Below are 25,920 nucleotides of genomic sequence, written 5' to 3' on the forward strand. Positions count from 1 at the left end.
TTCAATCCTGGAAAGATATACCAAACGATGGGCTAATGTGCATTATTTTACACATCATTTATTGTTAGTTCACAAATATTTGATTGTCAGCAACTATTAGGATGTTTCATACCTCCTTTACCAAGTGGGAAAAAAAAGGATCTGTTTTCCAGAATAAAGTCGACCAATGACGACGAGTTTAACTGCCTTTTTCTACTTATTCCTCTAATAGTGTAATAATATTATCAAGTAATATTTGTACTTTTCCCAGGGATATGGTGAGAACAAATAAAAGAAGTCCTTTAGCACCTTAGGTTAAAGGTTAAATATATTTACATATGCCCTAAAACTGAATTTGCCACCCACTCCTCTACCCCTGAATGCAGTTGTGTATGCATTTGTTTATGCTCAGGATCCCTAACAAAGATCAAAAGTTCTGTTCTCTTAATAGACTGTACAATATGTCATAACCTTAAGTAAGCTGATGGGAGGCTAGAAACTCTTTAAAAGTGGAATACTGCTCAATATACCTTCAGATTTTACAGCCTATTAGGAATAAAAATGACTAGATTTAACATGAAACAACAGATTGAATTTTTATTACTATAAGATGTAACTAATTTGAGAAAAATAACTTGAAATAGAAATTATAGAAATAAAAAAGGTTCATTGCTTCAGGTAAAGTACAACACTCCTTATGCTATTTTCTTTTTCTACTTAATACATGCTGGTTACTGTGTAGTCATTACAGAACATTATTAACAAAATTTAGGATCTACAGAGTCTAAGCAGTTCTTAAATTTTAATTTTTCATTTGGGGCTTATCTCCACTCCATTTTTCCTTATATGACATCTACTTATTCCTTGAGGCATTTTTGTTAGGAAACTGTGTTCCAATTAAAGATTTAATTTGCTACATATGGAATACACACTCAAGGAAGTAAAACATAAGAGAAGAGCCTTTAATGGGTACCTGATACCCCATGTGTGCAGAAAGTTATGCCAACACTTTCAATAACAAACTTCCAAGGATTACTAAAATTTGACAAGTCACTAATGGCCACTATCCATTCACCCTATGACAAAAACCTTTCCAGTCTCAAAAACCTTCAGTTCTTAAAAACCAGTAATTACCTTTACCAAGGGAGTCAATGAATGAATTGTAAAAAGCCAAGGAACATGACTTGACAGCTTTTTCTTAGGTGGATTTGGACCCCAAGAGAACACAATTTGTGGTACGGTATTTAAAGTTTCCATGTAATAAACTGTATCTTGTGGCTTCATTAATTTTGGCTAGTAGCATTGTTGGAGGGCCTTTGCCCCCAGAAAATTATTTTTCTCTAAATATATTACATAAAGAGGTTCTCTGCATGCACAAGAGTAGTTTTTATTATGTCTTGTGGCAACATTTTTCTACAGAAAAGCATCTCCCAATTGTATAATACAAATCAGTGAGAAAATGATTGAGTGGACAGAAATTTCCCCAACATATGAGGAATGTATCTACTGGCTAAAATGAGGCACATCTGTACATTTGAATGATTAGTTATGAGGGCTTATTAAGAAATGTCACATATATTGATTACTGAAATACTAATATACAAAAAAATACCCTTTTCTCCTTATGAAATTCTTAGAATCCAATTGGCTCAACAGGTTTTGAAGCTGGCTTCATTTGGTATAATTGTATCAGTATTTTTGTAGTTCTGAAGTTTACTGCCTAAGCTGGGATATGTGATCTGGTCCAAGAGCTAGGCCTGAGCTACTACTTAATTTATAATCTAACTCTTCACAAGTATTCTACACATACAGATCTACGAAAGTAATATTTTAATACATGCAAGTACCAATGATAATTACTTAGCAATAACAAAGGGTGGGAGGATGTTTGCATTGGCATGGCAACCTGTGAATAATTGTCATTTCTTGAGTATGGCCCTTGATTGTTGCTTGTAGGCCAATGATTTTCAGGCCCATGATAAAAAAAAGAAAGAAGGAAGGAAAAGAAAAGGGGCGAAAAGGATTTCCAGCCCTGGTTTAAATATGAAACCTATTCAGTATGTGCTCTTATGTTACATTTCATTCAATACAGTCACAATATCAATATCCTAACTAGACAATTAGCTCAGAAATAGTGCTGGAGGTCTCCACTAACAAATAGAACACCAATGAAACCAATTAAGAGTTCTCAAAGAACTCAGTATTCTTACGCACAACTTTTCCCAACGGGAATAAGGGAAGAAAGCAGAGTAAGAGAGGGCATCTTCACTCACTGATTGGCCCCAGGTAGTATAACAGTTTGTACTACACTATATAGATTGCAACAGAAGTGTCTAAATGATGCTTCTCCCATCACTCAGTAATAAGTGCATTCTGCTACGCCAGCAGAACCTTTTTTGCACCACAAGAAAAAGAAAAGTCCCTTTCTTCACTTCTCAGAGCTGTCAATAAAAACAAGCATACACAATAAGGAAACTAGCAATTTAACTTCACACGAAGGAAACAAATTACAGAGACATGACAACATTTTTCTACTATTTTACAATAAACAAAATCCCTCATGTTGTGAAAACTAGTATAGCAATTTTAATAAACTTCCAAGGTCATTATGACAAAATCTAAGCTAATAAGTATGAGAACAGTTTCATTATCTAGTCCTTGTATTGAAATAATGGCAATTTAAAAGGGCGGAGTGAATGGACGAGATATAATTTCGCTCGTAACAACCAATATGCCAACATCGAACTTCTAGGTTTTATTCAGTACTAGGACCAGTTTCCTTCTACCCCAACCAAAAATCCTGCCCGATGTCTACAACGAGTCACACCCAAAGAAAAACCCTGACAAGAGCTACTGTGCAACATAACCAAAGGAACAATGGCACAGGATCAGCAGGAGCAGAGGAATGCTGAAGAGGAAAGACAATGCATAGAGTCTGACTTGGAGATGCAGTATATCAAACATCAGTGCTAGACTGAGTGCTCCTATGTCACTGTGGGGATGTTCACGGACCCCTAGGAATGAGGATCTTGAACCACACTTACAAGATCTATAAAGAAAGTACTTCACCTAAACTGAAGTAATTTAAAAGTCAAACACCAGAAGAGTTCCTTTTTTGATGTCAGTTGTGCCTAAAACTTTGGCTGATACAAAGAAACACGTCCACTAAGGCACCCTGAGGCAATCTGACAATGTGTGGGAGAGAACTTGGTTGTCAGAACCACATCATTGTGAGAGTAGAGAGAACGAATCTCCTGCAAGGGACTAGCTTCTTGGGGTAAGCAGTCAACAAGTTCATTGCACTGGGTGTCAAATCCCAACAAGCGAATCCCATAGCCATGGGGGGAAGAAATCATTCGACCATCAGGGCTGAAACAAAGTTCTTTGATGTACCCCCTGCCTACGTTAGCTTCCTCAATATAATGAGTCAATCTTAGAGAACAACGAGGTGAAACAGGTCGTACTGGAGCCCCTTCTTGAAATTCATAGACACAGGTCCACTAAAGGAAAAAAGAAAGGAAATGAAAATTAGTGATTCTCAAATGTTTCTTACATAACAAACTCACTTGATAAATCAACATCATGATGTAGTGGAAAAAGAATGGGATTTATGATCAGAGGATCTGGCTTCCAGTCCCAGTGGGACAAGATGATCTCTACATCTCTTTCAACAAAAGCCTATGATCCTATAAAATAAATAAAAATTTTTTAACCAATGGAATTCATAAAATCACTATAGAAAATTGATGTGCACAATGGTAGTGTCCCAAAGTATGCTTCAGATCCCCCCTCTTGCCTTCATCTAAAGAGCAGTAGCTGATGTGACTACACTCTCTGCTTTGAAGTTTTTTCTAGCTTCTACATTTCATTCTGTGCAGCATTTTAAAACCCCGAAAATGGCGGCTGACCAAGCCTCTGAAATTTCAAAAAGTAGGGCAGTCCCCTCAAGTACTATTTCCTTATGTGTTCTGAAGAAAGTGGAATAGCAAGTGTTAGTGAGAACCACACTGATTCCATCTTGTGACTCAATTCTGGAGCTGGCTCAGTTCCAGAGGTTCCCAAAGTGGGCAGGGCAACAGTAGCCTCGGGTGCAATTGGGGGACGTTGAATAAAAATAAGGGGATAGTGGAAACATAAGGAAAGAAAAGAATTTGGAAAAACCATTTGTACATGTTTCATCTGTTGTGTAACAGAGTTAAAGTCGCAGTGATAACATTATTTTCCAAATAAACATACAAAATGCAGTGGTCAAGTCCACCGACAGGTGGCAACAAGCAAGTGTTGGCAGGCAAGCTATGGTCAGGAAGTCCAGCATGCACCAGCAGAAATATGTGCATGTAATGACTTGTTTACAATACTATATGGTCACACAAGGCAATACTGTATCATCAAAATTTCAATGCAGGGAAAAACCCACAAATTTTTATTAAATTATTCAATTTAAGATGCATCATTTTTAGAAAAATGGTGCAAATGTTTTCAAAAAAACTGTTAAAGGGTCAAAGAAAGCAGATTTCCAGGGGGGTGCTGAGTAAATTTTTTTTAAGTGGGGTGGTAGGGTGAATAAGTTTGGGAACCTCTGGCCTAGTCCAATTTCCATCTCGTGAGAAAACTTTATTCAACAGTGGGAATTTCAAGAAAACCTTACTGCATTGTTTGAACCTATCCCCACGTGGCTGCAAAGTTGAACCCAGTCCACCTGCTGCTTAGAGACTCTTAACTAAGGACCTACATTAGGGTGATCAGAAACCCAGTCAGACCCAAAGGCTGACACACGGAGTTTTCTCACAATTAAACATCTCAAGCAACCCATATGTCTTCTCTGAAAACTGGCCCTGTATGGGTCAATCAGTTACTGTTTCCATGTTCCCTTGATTGAATACAGACAGTTGGGGAGAGTGGGATACCTCTTCTTCTGATGTCAGGGAATTATCCCTCCCAACTTGGAAAGTCCCTAATCTTTCCTCCAATTAGAAATCAAATTTTGTAAACTGGGCAATTGTTTTCTTTTAATTAATTGGTCTTACTTGATTGTTTTAAATGCATAAAAGTCTATCTACCCTTGTATTTGGGATCCAGCCCTAAGCTGAGGAGGTCTGGTCCTAATTTGTTAGGCAATTGGCATACGTTGTTTAATAAAGTTGAAATATGCTCAGAAGCTTGTACCTTCCCCTCAGTCATTTCATCTTCCACCTACCACACTTCCAAATTTCCATAAACTGTAACTTAAAAAAATTAGTGGAAAAATATAACATACTTTGCTAAATTTCACATTATAACCAACTATACTGGTAACATTTCTATCCACAAAATCAGGGGAGCCACCAGATGACCTTTTACCTTAACCAAAAACTTTTTATAGTTGCTACACCAGGCAAAGGTAGTGGTGAGATTGTCTGAAATGGTCTGTCAAATGTTGGCACATCAAGGACAAAGATTAGTATTTCAAAACTTTCTGATTGTAGTCTTTACCCAAACAGAATGTGGAGTGAATGGTGTTAGAATTTGGGGAGCCCAGAATAGTGAGAGGGAATAAAGGGAAACCAATAGGATTATTGGTGAAATATTCCTTAAGAAAATGGATTTTATTTTATGTTACACTATAGACTCCCTATATCAACTAACAATGGCTTACACTCAATAAATTTCTGTTAAGCTGAAGCGTTGTGCCCAGCTTTGTACATCTCTGACCTGTGTGAGGGTTGCCGCCCAATATTAATTAAAAAGATAGATCTAAAACATTCGTTGAAAATGGAGCACAGAACAGGATCTATTTTCAAAACAATTATTAATCAAATTAACACTATTTTTGAAAGCTAATATTTTCAAGAACATTCAAAAGACAGAATTACCTCCTGGTCATCTGTATTACTAGAACACCGTAGAAGGGTAGCCCAACCTTTAGGATGTAGCTGCAAAGATGTAATGCAGTTACCACGGTCCCTCTCACCAGGAACTTCTGGCGTCAAAACTTCAAGACTATTACGAGGTGACACCCCTAATGCAACAAAAAAGTTTAAGAATGGTAACTACAAGAGAATTCAGTAAATATGGCTATATTAGGATCGGTACTTTAGTAGGAATCAAAACAGTTATGTTTGCAGCTGTTCAACTGCTCTTAGAAACCTTTATAGGTTCTGTTCTCAACGGGCTCAACTTTAAAGATATGACACCTAAATATGAAAAGTTAATTCCTTCTACTTGCTGACCATTTTCTAGAGATTTTCTTTCATATATGTATGTATGTATGCATGTATATAATCTCTCATCCAGATGGAAATCCATCTGAGACCACAATTAGCATTCCTTTACAATGTGTAATCTTTAATATTCTTGATTTTTTCCACATAAATTTCATCATTATTTTTTATTCCTTAAAGAAGCTCCTTAAAATTCTGATTGGCGTTGCATTAAATATATAAATTAATTTAGAAGTACTGCCATTTTTACTATTAATCCAATACATCTATCAACATACACTGTCATTCCAGTTGTTTTGGTTCTACTTTACTTCGGTCATTATAGTTCTATAGTTCTTTTCTCAAACAGATTCTGTGTATTCTTAGGTAAATTAATCCTTATTACTAATAAATAAGAGTATAAAATAATCCTTCAAATTTGCTGATCTAATTTACTATCTTCAATAACTCTCTGGTTGAAGTGGATGGAACTTTTGGATACATAAATATGAATGATGATATTTTGTGTTCATTTCCAGTGTCAATCACTCACATCTTTTTCTTGTCTTACAGCAATTGCTAGATTTTCCAATACTACATCAAATAAAAGTGCAGAAAGCATCCTTGTTTTGTACCTGTTTGGGATGGGAATTATTCTGTTTCTTCATGACCTATTACACTGGCTCTTGGCTTGGGGTAAATACTTTTGATTGTGTTGAATAAAAATTGATTTACATCTATTCCTTTTGTTTTTAATCTTGAATGAACTGAATTTTATCAAGTGAAAATGCTAATAGGATAATGGAGAATGGAGAAAGATGTACACTTATTCATTGCTGGTGGCACTGTAAATTTGTAAAAATCTTTCTGGAGAGGAATGTGGCGATAGGAAATAAAGGCAACAAAAATCATCACACCCTTGGATCCAATAATTACATTCTCAGGAATATAGCTTGTTAGTGTTGAGGAAAATTGTGAAACTTGTCTGTTGAAAAATTTCTTGTAATATTATTATGTGTAAATGTAATCTGAAATCAACAAGTATCCCACAACAGGGAATGGTTAAATAAACTGTGGCACATTAGAGTAATGAAATGCTGTACAACTAGCTCAACAAGTAAGATGAATGCAAATAAATCTGGACTTTTGAGAACAATGCAGCATTAAAAAAAAAAAAAAGCAAAACCAGAAGACCATAAACATGTGAAAAAGCAAATGAAAAAAAAATGGACAAAGAATCCTAATGGGCCTTAGAAGGAGGAAAATACCTATAGTTCTTTTATTAGAAAAACTAATAAAATATTTCATTTTTAAGTAAATGCACATAAAGGACTTATTAATGATAAATACCAAATTAATAACTGACATTTGCTTTGCAGCTTAAAGTCTGCAAAGCACTATACATATTTTATCTGAACCTCACAACAACCCTAGAGGTCCAAAATGTTAGGGATGTTCAGAAGAAGACACTGCCATGGGATGGGAAGTTTTATATGAGGAATAGAATTTAAAGCTAAACAGGACCTAAATTATTACAAGGAGGTGATTTCAAATGGGAGAAATGGCACAGCAAAGGTACTATGTGTTCATTTTGAGAAGCAGTTGGAAAGAAAGGCTAGGATTGTATTTTATTTTAGACTCAATCTCTTAAGACAATTTAGAAGACAACTAAATATGAGCTAGATTTTACAGATGAAGAAAGTCATGAAGAGGTCAGATGACAGGTCCAGTCAATTAACCATCTAGTTACAAATTAAGCAGATGAGAATTAGTAGCAAAACCAGGACTAAATTCGGCCTCCTGGCTTCTAGGTCAACATTCTTTTCCAGACTAGATGACACGATCTCCTCCTCATCAAACAACAATACAAACTCCAACACAGGACTATGCCTAAAGAATTCAACAATATTAATGTAAACATTTTCTTAAAGTTTACTGAGGAGACTAAAATTTTTATGGATTAAAACTAAAGAGAAAACTCCTAGCTTATTTAAAGGAATCAGTTTTTCCAAGACATTAAAATGCTACTGTTTTACTTGCCTTCTCGTTGAGAGGATCGTGACACGTTTTTCTCAGATAATGAACTAGAATCACTATGATGACAAGGTGAACCAGAAGCTCTGGGAGTAGATGAACTTGGAGAAGTAGCCACATCTTGAAAATGCAAAATAACACCAACATAAATGTAACAGATCGGTGGTGCCTATTAATTTTTTTATACTTCCGAAGCATTCTTTAAAATGTCATCTAAAGTACAGTGTAATGAATATACATGGCACACTGCAACTGAGATTAAATACAGCAAACATATCCCAAACATTGGCCTCCTTTCCACAAATCTCCTTCTTTTAACTTAAAGATTTAAGTGAGATAAAAATGAATCCCCCCCAAAGTGTTAGTACAGTATCATTTGTTTTGAATTTGATTACGTTAAATCTGTGAGTTTAATAATGTCAACTTAAACTTATTTTACGCACTTCACATATATCAGTTCATTTGAATCTCACAACAACCTGTGAATTAGGTACTTACGGTATTACTACCTCCATTTTATAAATGAGGAAACAGAAACTTGAAGAGGTAATGATGGCAGTAAGTATAGGAGGGAGAATCTGAACTCAGGTCTTCCTGATTCCAAGTCCAGAACATTTTCCACCATAGCTATACTCAATGTCTCAATGAAAATATCTGTGGTATTATGCATACTGTTTTCTAATGCTAGAAAAGGAATAGATTCATTACTTGAATTTCTTTGTTGGGACCAATTCAATGAAATCTGACTTCAAAAGAACATTAAAAAATGTAAATTAATAATCATCTTAAAACCAGGAACACTACCATTTTAAAAACACTATAACGGATTATAGAAAAGATCATGGATTTGGAGCTGGAAAGAGGAAAGCTCTAAAAGAGGACATCTAGTTCAGTCTGCTCAATTTACTGCTGAAGAAACTGAGGCTAAGAGAGAAGAAATGACTTCTCCAAGGTCAATGAGGTAGTAAGTGAAAAAGGTAGAACATGAACCCAGGTCTTCTTCACTGCCAGTCCAGCACTCCAGTCACTACATCATCTTGCCTTTAAACCTCACTATTAAACTCAAACTGCTCTCTCCAAATGCGGAACCGGTGACCTTCCATAAACAATCCAAAGGTCGTCTCAGACCTCATCCTTCTTAAACCTCTCCGCAGCACCTGACACCGTTGAATCCTTTTTCCTTCTGGATACACTTTCTGCTCTTGTGACACAACTTGCTCTCAGTTCTCTTCTTACCTATCTGACTGTTCCTTTCTTTTGCTAAACAGTCATCCATATCCTGTCTGCTAACTGGGGATACTCTAACGTTCTATCCTAGGTCCTTCAGTTGAAGTTCCTCAGCAGGAACTTCTGCATCAATAAAATCACAGTTCTGATCCAAGTAAGCATGTGTGTATTATATATTTGTATGTGTACATGTATGTATGTGTCTATAATATGTACACACAAAACAGACCTAAATATGTACCTGCTGACTCTGAGGGCAGGAATTGGTCAACTTTTTGCCTTTGTATTTACAGCACCTACAAGAGTACCTGGCACATATTACGTGCTTAATAAATGCTTGTAGATTAGCTGATGCTATAGAGAGGATTTCTGTTTCAGGATGCCCTATGAGGTCTCTTCTATCTCTGGGATTCTATGAAATATTCCACCCCCGCCCCAAACACAGAGCCTATGGTGAGGCACCATGACACAGTGAATAGACAGCTGGCCTCCCAGTCAAGAAAACCTGGCCTCTGAACTGTAATGGCTGATACCCTAGGCAAGTCACCTCTTTTCCAGAAACGCTAAGTCAATAATATTGCAGAACAGTTGGAGATCTGCACTGGTAGGGGTTTCCTCACTAGAAACCAGTTTCTAATGTTCACCTAAACTGATCAAATCACAGTTTCTGGCACCAAAAAAAACCCAAACCCCCAATCTTCTCCATTTCACTTATTATTTTCCAGCCCAACTATCAACCTGTATTAATCTTTGCCAGTCTTTTTCCAGGCCTATCACTTAATATCAGACCCATTCTTAGAACCCTTAACTCTGAGTAGCCAACATGTCCTTTTCAGACCCCAAGAGTATGGCATGCCTGAAGTATTTAGCAATTAAAAAAAAAAACTTAACAGAAGGTATCTCCAAACTAGGTCCTGCCACCAAGTAAAAATATTCTTAAGAGCTGCTCATATAGCTGTCTAATCATGTTATCCATTCCAGATGCCCCTCGATAAATTGTAAATCAAAGCACAAGGCAGGTCTTTCAAGTCATTACCTCACTTTAACCTACAGCTGTTTGCAAATAATTCTGGCATTTACACACATGAGAGAGATAGAGAGAGAGAGAGAGAGTGAGTGTGTGAGTGTGTGTGTGAGTATGTGTGTGTGTGTGTGTGTGTGTGTGAACTATTCAGAAGCCTTACACCTATATATTATTATTTTTTTTTCCCAGAAAAGAGTTGGAAGGTACTGGATATGGCAAGCACCAAAATTTACTTTCCCCCCTGCCAAAAAAAGGAAAAATGATTAACCTTGCAAAAAAAAAACCCTAGTTACTAAGGTAAAAGTAACTTTAGAATCATATGTTGGTGTGTAATCAAACCATCAACTCGTTCAAGCAAAGGTCAAAAATCTACATCAAATTAGAGGTCAGGATAAATATGAGAAGACACCATGTACAGTTCCAACAACTATAACCTGGCCAATTCAAATAAGTCACAGATAGCAAAAACTGGAAAACTAATGAAAAGGCAGAGATATTGACACCGGTTATCTGCCATTTCTGAAGCACTTGCCACCAAGGACACCCAAAAAGCCCACAAACTGCCACAGCCAACAAATGTGGCAACAGAGTTTAGAATATAAACTCATTTATAAAGCACCATAGAAGATAATGATGATTTATGAACATTATGACCTCACAGCATAGCAAAAGGGATTAGAGGAGCAAATAAATCTGCAAGAAACTTGGGATAAGAATCAATAAGGCTAGATTACCAAAGATCATCCACAGATGAAAATGGCAAGAAGAAAAATACATATAAAATGGCACAGATGTCATTTCTCTAATGATCTATTCTCATCAACAAAAACAGTGAAATATATTCATTAAGAAAATGAAACTGAGAAGAGTATCTAGAGGAAATCTTGTACAATAAGGAAATACAAGACCCACAAGATCCTGAAAGCAGTGAGGGATCATTCTGGATAACAATGGGGACTGGGGGGAATCCGTTAATTTCTTCAAAAGGTAATTAGGAGAACATCAAAAACTACTTTCTCACCAATAAAAAATTTTATCAAAATGTGAGTTCACTATCAAGTTTCCCCAATTAGGAAGATTCCTAAATTCTATGATTCTCAAAAAAGGTTGGCCAAACAATTCATATAGGGGAAATGGCTTCAGATTTTGACATACAGCTGGAATTAGTCCACTGAAGTGATACATTAGCATACAAGTGGAACACTCTGGCTATCCTCCAGTAACCATTCACTCGTGCCATATGATCAAGCCTATTTCTCTTCCTGCCATACAATTCCTTGATGATTTACTTTACTCATTCTTCAGAATTCTTCATTGGTTATGTGCTGCAGCCTGCTCAGACCTACCATGAGCCCCTCCAATGTCCTTTGTGTGATACTTCTCTTCAGTTCTTTCAGTTTCACATCTCACAGACATTTAGAAGGATAGACACTATGATTTCATTGGTATAGGGAACTCCCAGATGAGGAACACCCTCCCTTAACATAGGTTGACACCTTCTCTGTACCTTAAAAGTCTCAGCGAGGTGCCTACATGATTGAAAGATTAAGTGACTTGCCCAGGATCACCTAACTAGCACGTGTAAGAGACAGAGCTTAAAGCCATGTCTTCCTGGGTCCAAGGCCAGCCCTCTATCCACTACTCCACAATACTATATAGCAATACCAGTAAAAGGTTAACATTGGAAAGATGGACCTTTGCTTTCAAGGGAAGCTTTGCAAATTTCTGAAAGCGATCCACCCTATTCGCCTTGCCAACACTGGGACCAGCTCATTATGCATCTGTCTCGGATAGCAGACAAGCTCTATAGAGTGTCCATCCAACTCCATATTGAAATCTCAGCAGCTGACATTCTTCATTCATTTGTGTGGCTCTACATCCAGGTCTCTCCCACTGACAGTGGGTATTCCTCCCAAGGCTTTGTCCTGGGTCTTCTCCCACTTCTTCTCTTCTCCCACTATGCTATTTCATTTGGTGATCTTATCAGCTTTCATGGATTCAATTATTATCTCTATGCTGATGATTCTCAGATCTATTTATCCTGCTCAAACCTCCACTCACATCTCTAACTGCCCCTTAGAAGCAAGTAGATGTACCATCTAATAAACCCAACATGTCCAAAATGGAACTCCTCTTTCCCCTCCAGCTCTCTCCTCTCTCTACCTTTCCTATTACTGTGGAGGGTATCATAATCCTCTCAGTCACTCAAGGCTCACAATCTAGGTGGCATCCTTACTTCTTCACCGTCTCACCCCACATATTCAATCTGTTGCCAAGTCTTGTCATTTCTACTTTCACAACATCTCTTCTATAAGACCCCTTTTCTCCTCTGATGCTGCCACCAACTCGGCCTAGGCCCTCATCAGCTCACACTCAGATTACTAAAATAGCCTGTTGGTTGTTCTCCCTGTCCCAAGTCTCAATCTCTCTCTGTCTCTCTCTCTCTCTCTATATATATATATATATTCTTTTTTTTAAAACAGCTGTTCTGCTTCCTTTCAACTTGTCAAACATCAGGCCTCCCCCAGAAAAAGCTCATTTCCTGAAATCTCTTCATCTTAGAAACTGATTCACCTTTGATACTCAACACCTCCTCAGCACGCTCAGATGCCTTTTCCTTATGACTGGAGAGCAAAGCAATCAGTTTCTCCCAAGCTTTCCTTTTTTAGAGAGCTCAGACTTTTTCCTCACTTAACTTCAATTACCATCAGTTGCTCTGCAACTGCATGAGTATCATCTTCTCATCCCCTCCTCCCACTCTGACCACACCCCACCCCCTTCAGCAACATTTTATATACTGTCTTCCCCCATAAGATAGCAAACTCCATGAAGGCAGAGACTTTTTTTTTATTTGTATCACCGGTGCTTAAATCAGCACCAGGCACATAACAGGTGCTTATAAATGTTTGCTGACTGAACGACTTGATTAAACAGACCAAAACTCCTTTTAGGGATTATAGCTCTCTTTCAGAAGGCTCAAAAACAGAAGTTCCCAAATTTATTTAACCTACCATACCCTTTAGAAGAATTACTCAGTGCTCCCCTAAAAATCTTTCTTTAACGCTTTAACAGTTTTTTTTTTAATTCGCATCATTTCAAAAAGTATAATTTTTTAAATGACACATCTTAAATTTAATAATTTATTGTAAATTTGTGGGGTTTTTCCTGCACCGCAATTTTGATGATGCAATATTTCATCATGTAACCATATGGTTTTATATTATAAAGTCATCACAAGCACATATTCCTGCCAATATATGCTGGACTTCCACACAATATGTGATATGTTCACCTGCCAATACTTGCTTGTTAAGACCAGTCAGCGGACCTGACCACTGACCAGTTATAAGTTGCATTTTGTGTGTTTATTTGGAAAATAATGTAATCACTACAACTTTGATTCTGTTACACAACAGATGAAATATGTACAAATGGTTTTTCAAAATTTTCTTCTCTTCTTTCCTTATGCTTCCACTTTACCCTTATTTTTATTCAATGCCCCCCAATTGCCCCTGAGGCTACTACCAATCCCACCCCCATCATTTCAGTGTCCCCCAGGTGCAGCATTGACTACTTTGGGAACCTCTGTAAAAATGTATTGGGCCTTGATACAATCAGTACAGTGTCATCCACAAACAGAATCATCTACAGCAAAGGTGACCAACTTACTCCCTGCCTGCTGCCTCCAAAATAGATTAAAATGTAACTGGGAAATGTTTAACAAATAAAAATACAACACAGATAATATTATGTTGTGGTTTTCTAAGTCGGTATGTGAGTATGGATTTCTATTTGAGTTTAATACCACTGATCTAGAGGACCTAACCATCCACGGGGAATTCCTTTTCACTCCGGGCTCTGCAATGAATATCCTCCATCAAGGTGGGAAATATCCCTTGGCCAATTTAAGTTGTTTTTTTAAGCCTAGCTTGATATTTATTATCAGAGGGTCAATGAACAGGCTAATTTCTGTTGTTACACCTTCCAAGTAGTCTTGAATGATCTTGCTATATGGATAGGAGTTATAGGATATAGCTTGCAATAAAAGAGCTACGGAGACATTTAATTCCACTGAAGCAAATGCTTTTTCATAATCAATAACCACAATGGGATCTTATAATTCTATTTTCAATTAACTGTGAGATGATAAAGATGTGGTGCATTGTTGATTGTCTTATGAAAGCTTGTTTGTTCTTTACTAATATCCTCATCATCCTGATTTATGTTCCCTCAGTCACTTTTTTCCGGTATTAACATGATTGATTTTTTCCTACCTCCATATTATCCTTTTCTCCTTCAGAAAACTTATACATCAGTTCCCTAACTGCCCTTACAATTGTATCACCTCCAATATAGATGTCCACTATACCTTCTTCGTCCAATTTAGTTATTTCTCTCCTTCCTGCAAGTAAGTCAAGTGAAGTACTAACTAAGGTACTTTCTGGGTTCTTTTGATCTCATTCTGGCAATTAAATGACAGTGGTTAAACTTCTAAAAACAGACATCAATACTTTTATCTAGGAACATACTGCATATGGACACTGGGTCAGTCCCAGAACTGAAGAGGAAAAAAAGTGGTAAGTGGACTGAATTTGGAAAATCTTAGTGCTTTTAATGACTCCAACTTCCTCAAAAAACTGTCTTTTTAATACAAATGTTCTCCTGATGAAGCCGTAAACGTTGAGACACCACAATTCTCTTAAGGCTAAAAGTTGGTATGATCCAAAGGGCAACAGAGACGCATAGAGGACATGAGCAGACCATAGCATTCCTTGTGATGAGTTCTGCTAAGATGTGGAGTAAGAGATATTACTGAGGAAGTGAATGATTGAAAATAGAGGTGGGGACAGTCAGGTATGGAGGACAAGGTTAAAAAATGGACAGAACAGCCAAAGAGCTGCACCAGTACTCCTGAAATGTTCAAAGCCCCAGGGGAAGGCAGCTTGCTGGGTAAGTCCTTTGTGGAAGATCTGTAGAATATGGACAAAAATCACAAGGGAAGAACAAGTAGAAATGGGTTACAATCTACAGTGAAGAAGAGAATACTCACACTGATAAGATTATGAAAGTCAAAGTATAGTAAACTCAAATTATCTGACATCGCTGACAAAAAGAATGTTCCATTTAATAAATTAATGGTGTTGCCATATAGAGCTAATATACATTAACAATCTCAAAGAATTAGAATAAGATTGTCTCAACTTCCAAAGATTTTGTGTTCTAAAAATTAATTTGTTTCAGTTTATAGGAATTTAGCACATATTTTCCCAAAGAAACTATAATTATAAGTAACAGGTTCCCACAAAACCCTACTGAACACATTAAATAACTCAACTGTTCTCCACTCAAGTCCTATTAAATGCCTTTTCATGGTACGGGAATACCCTGGGTTCCTGAAAGTTACGTGGGCTCCCGCAAGTGCTCCCTGCCATGAGAAAGGCTTCAATATATCATTTGAGAACCAGCTACTTTGGAATTTATGAGAAAATTTGCCATGAATTATTTTGGCCACTGTAACTTATGAAGGTATGGAGAGACTGTGATCTGCTTAAGCATGGGAAGTATCCAAAATGAATGAATTCATGGATCTTCTGAATTTGAATTTTTAATTACAGCTGAACTACAGAGTACTAACGTGTCTGGAGTCCCCCTGAGGTCATGAATAAGTCTGGTGCTAAAAGAAGGGAAAGACTCCACAGGAGTTTAAGTATTAGTGTATCAGCACACGTGTGTGTGTGTGTGTGTGTGTGTGTATATACACACACGTGTACGCATGTGCACACACACCCATTAAAATGTGAGCTCCTGGAGGGCAGGAAGTATGTATTTGTCTTCTTTAGTATCTACACAGCTTAGCATAGTGCCTGACACATAAGTATTTAATAAATGCTTGTTGACTTGTTAGCAGCTGGTCATCAATATCTATGTGTCATTTATTATCAAGTGTTTCTAAGTTAAAGACTACAAGTGGAATAAAAATATGTAAAACTAAAATGAATATGTGTTAGATCTTCCTTTGATGACTCCAAAAGGTCCTTTAAGAGCTTTCGTTTTCATTATGAACATAATCATAACCATAGTGATGAATCTCTGAAGTGTTCATTGTTAATGGAACTATCAGGTTAGGAGAATGTAAAAAGACATTTGCGTATTTAGTATTCTCTCCTGTAACAACTATTTGCAATGAACCGTGGACTAATGAGCACCCACATACATAAAAGACACCACGTCAATAATAAGAAATAACATGTTTTGAAAGTTCTTAATTCAATGATAATTCATTCAGAAGCTTCTGAACTGAGCTGCTTCCCAGAATCTCTTTAATTCTTTCCTCTTTTTCTTAGAATAGTCTTTTGAATTTTAAGAAACTCTTCACTAAAGAAGCAGGCCTTACCTGAACTTGACGTAGTTCTTCTTGCCCTCAGAATTGGATAGCTTCCAACCTCTAAAGATTTTGTTAAGTCAAGATCATGTAAAATCAAAAGATAACCAGAAGAGGTGGAAATCAGCATTTTGGAACAGTCTGGAGTTAACCTCATCCGCATAAGAAAACGTGTATGAAAGAATTTCTTGTGTGGGCATCCATCTTCTGTGCACCTAAAGATCAGAAGTAGTTGTCACTGAATAGTTATTTACCCAGATAATTCCCAAGCGCTGCTTTTAAAACACTTAACTATTGGTGTTAAAAAAAAAAGCTAAACTATAATATATTTCTATTTGTCTAGAATAGCTAGAGAATAAAGCAAAGAGAGTATCTTTCAAATCCAAGACTACTACAACACAGTAATAGACAATTTCATGAATTACTGTGTCCAGAAGTGATCCGTTGCCAGATGGCCAATTTCTTGGTTAAGTACTTCTATGTATCAGATGAGACAAAAAATTTGTCTCTAACTTGTATCCAAAGGCCTTCCAGCTTACACTCTACTGGAACAGAGTATACTCTATGTATGTATGTATATATCTCACAGTTATCTAAGTATTGATATATGACAAAGAACACAAACTAAAAGGAATATACTTCTTTACAAATTGAGAAAAACCATCTGGGATCATACTGTATTTAAGGTTCATCACTATGAACATTATTTAAGGTTCATCATTATGAACATTTATTACTGTAGCATGTAAAAGGTATATATTATAATAAATCTATACTGTGCTTAAAATACTCAAAATTGCCCCCTTTTATTCTTTTTAAAAAAATAAATATAGTTAACAGTTTGATTACTTGTTCTCTGTGTCTCTCATGAAAGTAGAACAAAAGGAAAAAAGTAACTTGATGAACTTTCTGTTTCTTTGGATACTAAACAAGTTTACTGAATACTTTTTATTCCCTATCCCATCAATGAAGAAAAACAACTTTCAGAAAGCCCAAGCAATACAGAGAGAAGAAACCAAGAAAGTCCAGAAACTGCTTCAGCTAACAAAAGCTTAATCTCTCGGTCAATTCGGAGAGATGATGAGAAAAAGCAACGACTCTTTAGAGTAAGATTTTTAAGTATGGATTTGGATAGATCCCTCGACTTAGGAAAAAATTACATCTTTTTTCACTATAATTGGTTTCCTTTATAATCCTACATATTTTACTTTTGGGCAGTGAGATGACACAGTAGATAGAGTGCCAGGCAGGAGACTCTTCTTCCTATGCTCAAATGTGGCCTCAGACACTTACTAGCCGTGTGACCCTGGGCAAGTCATTTAACCCTGTTTGTCTCAGTTTCCTCATCTGTAAAATGAACTGGGGAAGGAAATGGCAAACTACTCCAGTATCTTAGCCAAGAAAACCTCAAATGGGGTCACAAGAAGTTGGACACAATTGAAAAATGACTGAACTAAAATATTTTATTTTATGCATTTAAAAACATCATTCTGTCTCTAGAAACATGGAGGGTATAGAAGAAAAGAAGAAGCTACCATCCATTCCAGAATCCCTTCTGAAAAAGCGAAAGGCTTTCACAATACTGAAGGCCAAACACTTGAAGAAGATGATGGCTATAAAAAAGATCTATAAAATACAGAAAAAAGTTATCTATGAAAAAGCTAAAACCTATCATAAGGAGTACAGACAGATATATAGAAGTGAAATCCGGCTGGCTAGAATAGCATGCAAAGCTGGCAACTACTATGTACCAGCTGAACCCAAGTTAGCTTTTGTGATCAGAATCAGAGGTATCAATGGTGTTAGCCCAAAGGTCTGAAAAGCACCGCAGCTTCTTCATCTTAAACAAATCTTCAATGGCACTTTTGTTAAGCTTAACAAGGCTTCAATTAACACGCTGAGGACTGTGGAAGTGTACACTGCATAGGGTTTCTGTGAATGACTTGATTTACAAGCATGGTTATGGCAAGATCAAGAAACAGAATTGCCCTGATGGATAATGCCCTTAATGCAAAATCTCTTGGTAAATACGGAATTGTCTGCATGGAGGACTTGATCCATGAGATACACACTGTTGGCAAGCACTTCAAAGCTGCCAACAACTTCCTGTGGCCCTTCAAATTATCGTCTTTCTCCACGAGGCAGCATGAAGAAAAAGACTGCACACTTTGTGGAAGGTAGAGATGCTGGTAACAGGGAAGATCAGATCCACAGGCTTATAGAAGAATGAACTAAACGTCTCTACCATGTTTATTTTTCCAATAGTCTGTTAATAAAAAATGCCTGTGACAAAAAAAAAAAATCCCACCATTATTCTGAGAAAGGGTCCAGAGGCTTCATCAGACTGACAAAGAGGCTAAGAATGCCTGCATTATAAAGTGAAGTAAGCAGAACCAGAAGAGCATTGTACACAGTGACAGCAACAGTGTAGTGATTATATTGTGAGCAATTATCAACTATAAAACTGTAAAACTCTTGCTGCTATAATCCACACAATAATCCAAGACAATTCCAAAGGACTCACATAGAAAAATGTTATCTACATCCAGAGACAAAATTAATGAACTCTGAGTACATACTAAAGCATACTTTTTTCCACTTAAATTTCTTCCCTTTTTGGGGGGGGCAACATAGCTAATATGTTTTATACAACTTCACATATATAACTGATATACTGCTTGCCATCTCAATTGGTGGGGGAGGACCTGAAGGGAAGAAGAGAACTAAGAACTCAAAATTTTGAAAATTAACGTTAAGACAAATGAATTATAAAAAAAAATAATGCCTGCATTAGAGAACAAACTTATTCGTAAAACATTAGAGGAAGAAAGTGGAAGATGTGTTATCATCTTTAAAAAAACCCAATAAGATACAGTAGAGGGGAAATGAATCTGTCAAAAAAATTAGCATAACTGCTGGGAAAACTGGAAAATAGTATAGCAGAAACTGGGCACAGACCAACATCTGACACCGTATACCAGAATAAAGTCCAAATGGGTACATGATCTAGGTATAAAGGCCGATACTATAAACAAATTAAGGGAGCAAGGAATAGTTTAACTGTCAGATTTATGGAGAATGGAGGAATTTATGACCAAACAAGAGATAGAGAGAGATACAAAGTGAATAATTTTGATTACTTTAAATTGAAAAGTTTTTGCACAAACAAAGCCAAATGCAACCAAGATTTAGAAGGGAAGCAGAAAACCGGGAAAGAATTTTTACAACTAGTGTCTCTGATAAAGGCCTCATTTCTCAAATATACAGAGAACTGAGTCAAATTTACAAGAATACAAGTCATTCACCAACTGCTAAATGGTCAAAGGATATGAACAAGTAGTTTTCAGAGGAATAAATTAAAGCTATCTAGAATCATATGAAAAAAAGCCCTAAATCATTATTGATTAAAGTTGCAAATCAAAACAACTGTGAGGAGGGGGTGGAGCCAAGATGGCAGCTGGAAAGCAGGGACTAGCGTGAGCTCCCCGCCAAGTCCCTCCAAAAACCTATAAAAAATGGCTCTGAACCAAGTCTAGAACTGCAGAACCCACAAAAGAGCAGAGGGAAGCAGGGCTCCAGCCCAGGAAAGCCTGGATGACATCTATCCTGCACGGAGCTGGAAGTGGGGTGCAGCGGAGCAGAGCCCAGTGTGGGCCACGCGGACCAACCAGACCAGGAGCCGGGTAGTGTGGGCCCTAGCGCCCTGAATCAGTGAGCTGCAGCAGTTACCAGACTTCTCAAACCATAAACACCAAAGACAACAGAGAAGGTTAGTGGGAAAAGCTGCTGAGGACAGGGTGATAGAGTTCTCGGTTCAGCCACCCCAGGAGCAGTGGAAGTGGGGCAGCTACAGAACTACAGCTGCAGTTGCTTCTGGCCCCAGGCCCACCTGGTGGGAGGAATTAAGTGGCACATCAGAGCAGGAGTGCTGCAGCCTGCTGAAGATCTAAGTCCAGTCCAGGTTGGGGGTTCTTGGGGAAGGAGGAGTGCTGGTGTGGCAGAGCTGGCGCATCCCCTCAAGCTTGGAACAAAGTACTCTTTGCTCTACAAGCAGTCATACCTCACTGAAAAACTCAAGGGTCAAGTAAGTTGGCTGGGAACATGGCCAGGCAGCAAAAACGCACCCAGATTCAGTCTCAGACTTTGGATTCTTTCTTTGGTGACAAAGAAGACCAAAACATACAGACAGAAGAAGTCAACAAAGTCAAAGAGCCTACAACAAAAGCCTCCAAGAAAAACATGAACTGGTCTCAGGCCAAGGAAGAGCTCAAAAAGGATTTGGAAAAGCAAGTTAGAGAAGTAGAGGAAAAATTGGGAAGAGAAATGAGAAGGATGCGAGAAAACCATGAAAAACCAAGTCAATGACTTGCTAAAGGAGACCCCAAAAATACTGAAAAAGATACTGAAGAAAACAACACCTTAGAAAATAGACTAAGTCAAATGGCAAAAGAGCTCCAAAAAGCCAATGAGGAGAAGAATGCCTTGAAAGGCAGAATTAGCCAAGTGGAAAAGGAGGTCCAAAAGACCACTGAAGAAAATACTACCTTAAAAATGAGATTGGAGCAAGTAGAAGCTAGCGACTTGATGAGAAATAAAGATATTATAAAACAGAACCAAAGGAATGAAAAAATGGAAGATAATGTGAAATATCTCCTTGGAAAAACCACTGACCTGGAAAATAGATCCAGGAGAGATCATTTAAAAATTATTGGACTACCTGAAAGCCATGATCACAAAAAGAGCCTAGATGTCATCTTTCAAGAAATTATCAAGGAGAACTGCCCTGATATTCTAGATCCACAGGGCAAAATAGAAATTGAAAGAATCCACAGATCGCCTCCTCAAATACATCCCAAAAAGAAATCTCCTAGGAATATTGTCACCAAATTCCAGAACTCCCAGATCAAGGAGAAAGTACTGCAAGCAGCCAAAAAGAAACAATTTGAATATTGTGGAAGCACAATCAGAATTACTCAAGATCTAGCAGCTTCTACATTAAGAGATCGAAGGGCTTGGAATACGATATTGCAGAGGTCAGCAGAGCTAAGATTAAAACCAAGAATCACCTACCCAGCAAAACTGAGTATCATGCTCCAAGGCAAAATATGGATAAAATAGAGGACTTTCAAGCTTTCTCAGTGAAAAGACCAGAGCTGAATTGAAAATTTGACTTTCAAACACAAGAATCAAGAGAAACATGAAAAGGTAATCAAGAAAAAGAACAAGAAAAAGAAATCACAAGGGACTTACTAAAGTTGAACTGTTTGGTTACATTCCTACATGGAAAGATGATGTGTATGATTCATGAGACCTCAGTATTAGGGTAGCTGAAGGGATATGCATATATATATATATATATATATGTGTGTGTGTGTGTATATATACACACACATACACACACATATGTGTGTATGTATATATGTATGTGTATATATAGAGAGAGAGAGATAAAGAGAAAGAAAGAAAGAAAGAGAGAGAGAGAGAGAGAGAGAGACAGAGAGAGAGAGAGAAAGGGCACAGGGTGAGTTGAAGATAAAGGGATGATATCTAAAAGAAATAAAATCAAATTAAGGGATGAGAGAGGAATATATTGAGAAAGGGAGAGATAGAATGGGGTAAATTCTCACATAAAAGTGGCAAGAAAAAGCGGTTCTGTAGGAAGAGAAAGAAGGCAGGTGAGGGGGAATAAGTGAATCTTGCTCTCATCAGATTTGACCTGAGGAGGGAATACCATACATACTCAATTGGGTATCTTACCCCACAGGAAAGAAGGAGGAAGAAGATAAAAAAAAGGGGGGATGATAGAAGGGAGGGCAGATGGGGGAGGAGGTAATCAAAAACAAACACTTTCGAAAAGGGACAGGGACAGGGTCAAGGGAGAAAATTCGATAAAGGGGGACAGATCAGGAAGGAGCAAAATATAGTTAGTCTTTCACAACATGAGTATTGTAGAAGGGTTTTACATAATGATATGCATGTGGCCCATGTTGAATTCCTTGACTTCTTGGGGAGGGTGGGTGGGAAGGGAAGAGGGGAGAGAATTTGGAACTCAAAGTTTTAAGAACAGATGTTCAAAAACAAACAAAAAAAAGTTTTTGCATGCAACTAGAAAATAAGATACACAGGCAATGGAGTGTAGAAATTTATCTTGCCCTACAAGACAGGAAGGAAAAAGGGGATGGGAGGGGAGTGGGGTGACAGAAGGGAGGGCTGATTGGGGAACAGGGCAACCAGAATATATGCCATCTTGGAGTCGGCGGGGAGGGTAGAAATGGGGAGAAAATTTGTAATTCAAACTCTTGTGAAAATCAATGCTGAAAACTAAATATATTAAATAAATTAAATTAAAAAAAAGAATAAAATAAAAACAACTGTGAGATAACACATCACACCTATCAGATTGGCTAACATGACAAAACAAGAAAATGATAAATGTTGAAGATGTGGGAAAGTAGGAACACTAATTCATTGTTGGTGGAGCTGTGAGCTGATCCAACCATTCTGGAGAGCAATTGGGAACTATGCCCAAAGGGCTATAAAAATGTGCATACTCTTTGACCCAGCAATACCACTTCTAGGGCTGTATCCCAAAGAGATCACACAAATGGGAAAAGGGTACACACATACAAAAATATTCACAGCAGCTCTTTTTGTGGTGGCCAAGAACTGGAAATCAAGGGGAGGCCCATCAATTGGGGAGTGGCTGAACAAGTTGTGGTATATGAATGTAATGGAACACTATTGTTCTATAAGAAATGATGAACAGGTGGACTTCAGAAAAACCTGGAAAGACTTAAATGAACTGATGCTGGGTGAAGGGAGCAGAACCAGAACATTGTACACAGTAACAGGCACAGCATGCAAGGACTGATTTTGACAGACAGCCCTTCTCAGCAATGCAAGGACCTAAAATTTTCCAAAGGACTCATGATGGAAAATGCCATCCACACCCAGGGAAAGAATGACAGAAAGAGATTATTTTCTCTTTTGTTTTGTTTTCTTTCTCATGGCTTCTCCCATTTGTTATAATTCTTCTACGCAACAAGACTAATGTGAAAATATGTTTAATAGGAATGTATGTGTAGAGCCCATATCAGATTACATGCTGTCTTGGGGAGGGAGGAGGGAAAGAAGAGGAGAAAATTTAAATCTTATATAAGTGAATGTCAAAAACTGAAAATAAACAAACAACAACAACAACAACAAAGATCAGCATAAGCCAAAACATTCCAAGCACATTTAGAGCTGAAATTAGATGAAAGAAACAATAGAGAGGAACTGGAAGAGATCAGCCAGTGTGTTTATATATTCACCCATTCTCATCATCAATGACAGTGGAATGTCTATATGGCATTCGATGTGTTGCGTGAGGAAACGTCACTTAACAACATGAAACTAAGGAATTACGACACCTAATTAAATACATAAAATACAGAAGAAATAATGGAAAAGGTACTTGGGGATCTATTTTCAAAATTTCCAAGGGGGAAAAATTCCAGAAAAACAAAAAAATATCACAGATACTATCATCTCCCTCAAAAAACAAACAAAAAACCAAGTTACTCGAGAAGAGAGCAGCAACTACTGACATACAGGCTGACTTTCTCATCTCTGTAAAATCACTGTGAGACTCGTCTACTCAATGGACAATTTCGATTACACACCACTGAAAAGTTTTGCTTCAAACAAAAACAATAGTTCCAATCAGATCTGCAGCAAAGTTCTTTGAAAAAGGACTGATACGCAAGATTATAGGGGATAGAAATATCTATTTAAAAACTACCATTCCCCAACAGAAAAGAAGTCCAAGGATATGAACAGAGAGTTCTCAAGGAAAGAAAGCCAAGTTACCAACGATATGAAAATTTTAAAAGGCCCAAATTACTACTAAGAAAAATATGAGTTCAAATAACTCTAAAGTTTCACCTCACACACATCAGATTGGTGTGGAGATTCAAAATATCTTCAGAGTAATACACCGCTGGAGGAGCTATGAAGTGGCTGAGGCACTCTAGAAAACAATTTGGAACTACACCCAAAAACTCACTAAGCTATGCCTACCCACTGAGTTAATTACTACTAGGCTCATGCCCCAACAGACCAAAGACTGAGGGAAGGGATCACCTTTTGTTGTAACAAATAACTGGAAAACTGGGGAATGGTTGAACAAAAAAATTGTCATATGAAGTTAATGGAATAGTATTGCACCCTAAGAAATTCACAAAGAGAGAGTTTCAAAGAAACTTGGGAAGATTTGTATGAACTGATGCAGAGTGCAGTGAGCAGAACCAGATAAGTATCTATATAATGAGCACAACAAAACAGAGAAAAACAACTAGGAAAGACTTAAGAATTCTTGATTAATACAATGAAAAATCACAACTCCAGAAGACTGATGATACAATCTACCTCTTGGTAAAGATATAGTAGAACATAGATATAAAATTAGACATGAAGGAGATGTACATTTTTTAGATTCGTCCAAACAGAAATCATTTTGCTTGATTAAGCTCATTTGTTGAGGGAAGATGGGGGTGGACAGACTAGTGAAACAATATAATAATGTTTAGAAAAACTATCACAAAAGCATTATGAAACATTTTTAAAATCTACATAAGAAAACAGAAGAATGTTTAGAAGAGGACAAAGACAAGCAGAGCAATGTTGTTTATATCCCATTAACATTTAATATATATTTAAAAAAACAAACTCTATGTAACCAATTCAGTTTCATACAATCCACTTTTTTCTATCCTTTGCATATATGAATATTGATGTTTATTGATCATTTTCTAGTCCGTAATAATTTTTTTAATCAAGTGAAACACAAAATGGAGATACTCATCAAAGATATTAGCAGTGTCATGTAGGGAAGTGGTATCAAATGCAAATGGAAACAGAGGCCACTGAAGGTCACATATTCACTTAGAAAACCACAAAAATTATCTATGTTCTATTGTATTTTGTTAAATATCCTCCAATTATATTTTAATCTGGTTCAAGGTTGAAACAGCTCTGATGTTGGATATTCAGCATAAAATCCAAAGGTAAAATTTCCCTATATAGATTGGAAGGTTCTCCTCATGCTTCTGTTT

At 37.2% G+C, this 25,920-nt stretch overlaps 1 protein-coding gene and 1 pseudogene across 1 annotated transcript in view; one reads left to right on the plus strand and one right to left on the minus strand.

Moving 5' to 3' along the window:
- Positions 1 to 549: 549 nt before the first annotated feature.
- The window catches only part of DCAF10 (DDB1 and CUL4 associated factor 10), a 59,969-nt gene continuing 34,598 nt past the window's right edge, over positions 550 to 25,920 (minus strand). The window contains exons 4-7 of the mRNA XM_036741536.1: positions 16,838 to 17,040; positions 8,199 to 8,312; positions 5,832 to 5,977; positions 550 to 3,479 (exon numbers count right to left, since the gene is read on the minus strand). Of these exons, the coding sequence (XP_036597431.1) occupies positions 3,111 to 3,479; positions 5,832 to 5,977; positions 8,199 to 8,312; positions 16,838 to 17,040 (832 nt within the window). The 3' untranslated portion in view covers positions 550 to 3,110. The remainder of the gene's footprint in view (positions 3,480 to 5,831; positions 5,978 to 8,198; positions 8,313 to 16,837; positions 17,041 to 25,920) is intronic.
- On the plus strand, positions 18,330 to 19,055 carry LOC118827986 (annotated as a pseudogene).

The sequence above is a fragment of the Trichosurus vulpecula genome, chromosome 1 (assembly GCF_011100635.1).
Source record: "Trichosurus vulpecula isolate mTriVul1 chromosome 1, mTriVul1.pri, whole genome shotgun sequence".
Taxonomy (NCBI): domain Eukaryota; kingdom Metazoa; phylum Chordata; class Mammalia; order Diprotodontia; family Phalangeridae; genus Trichosurus; species Trichosurus vulpecula.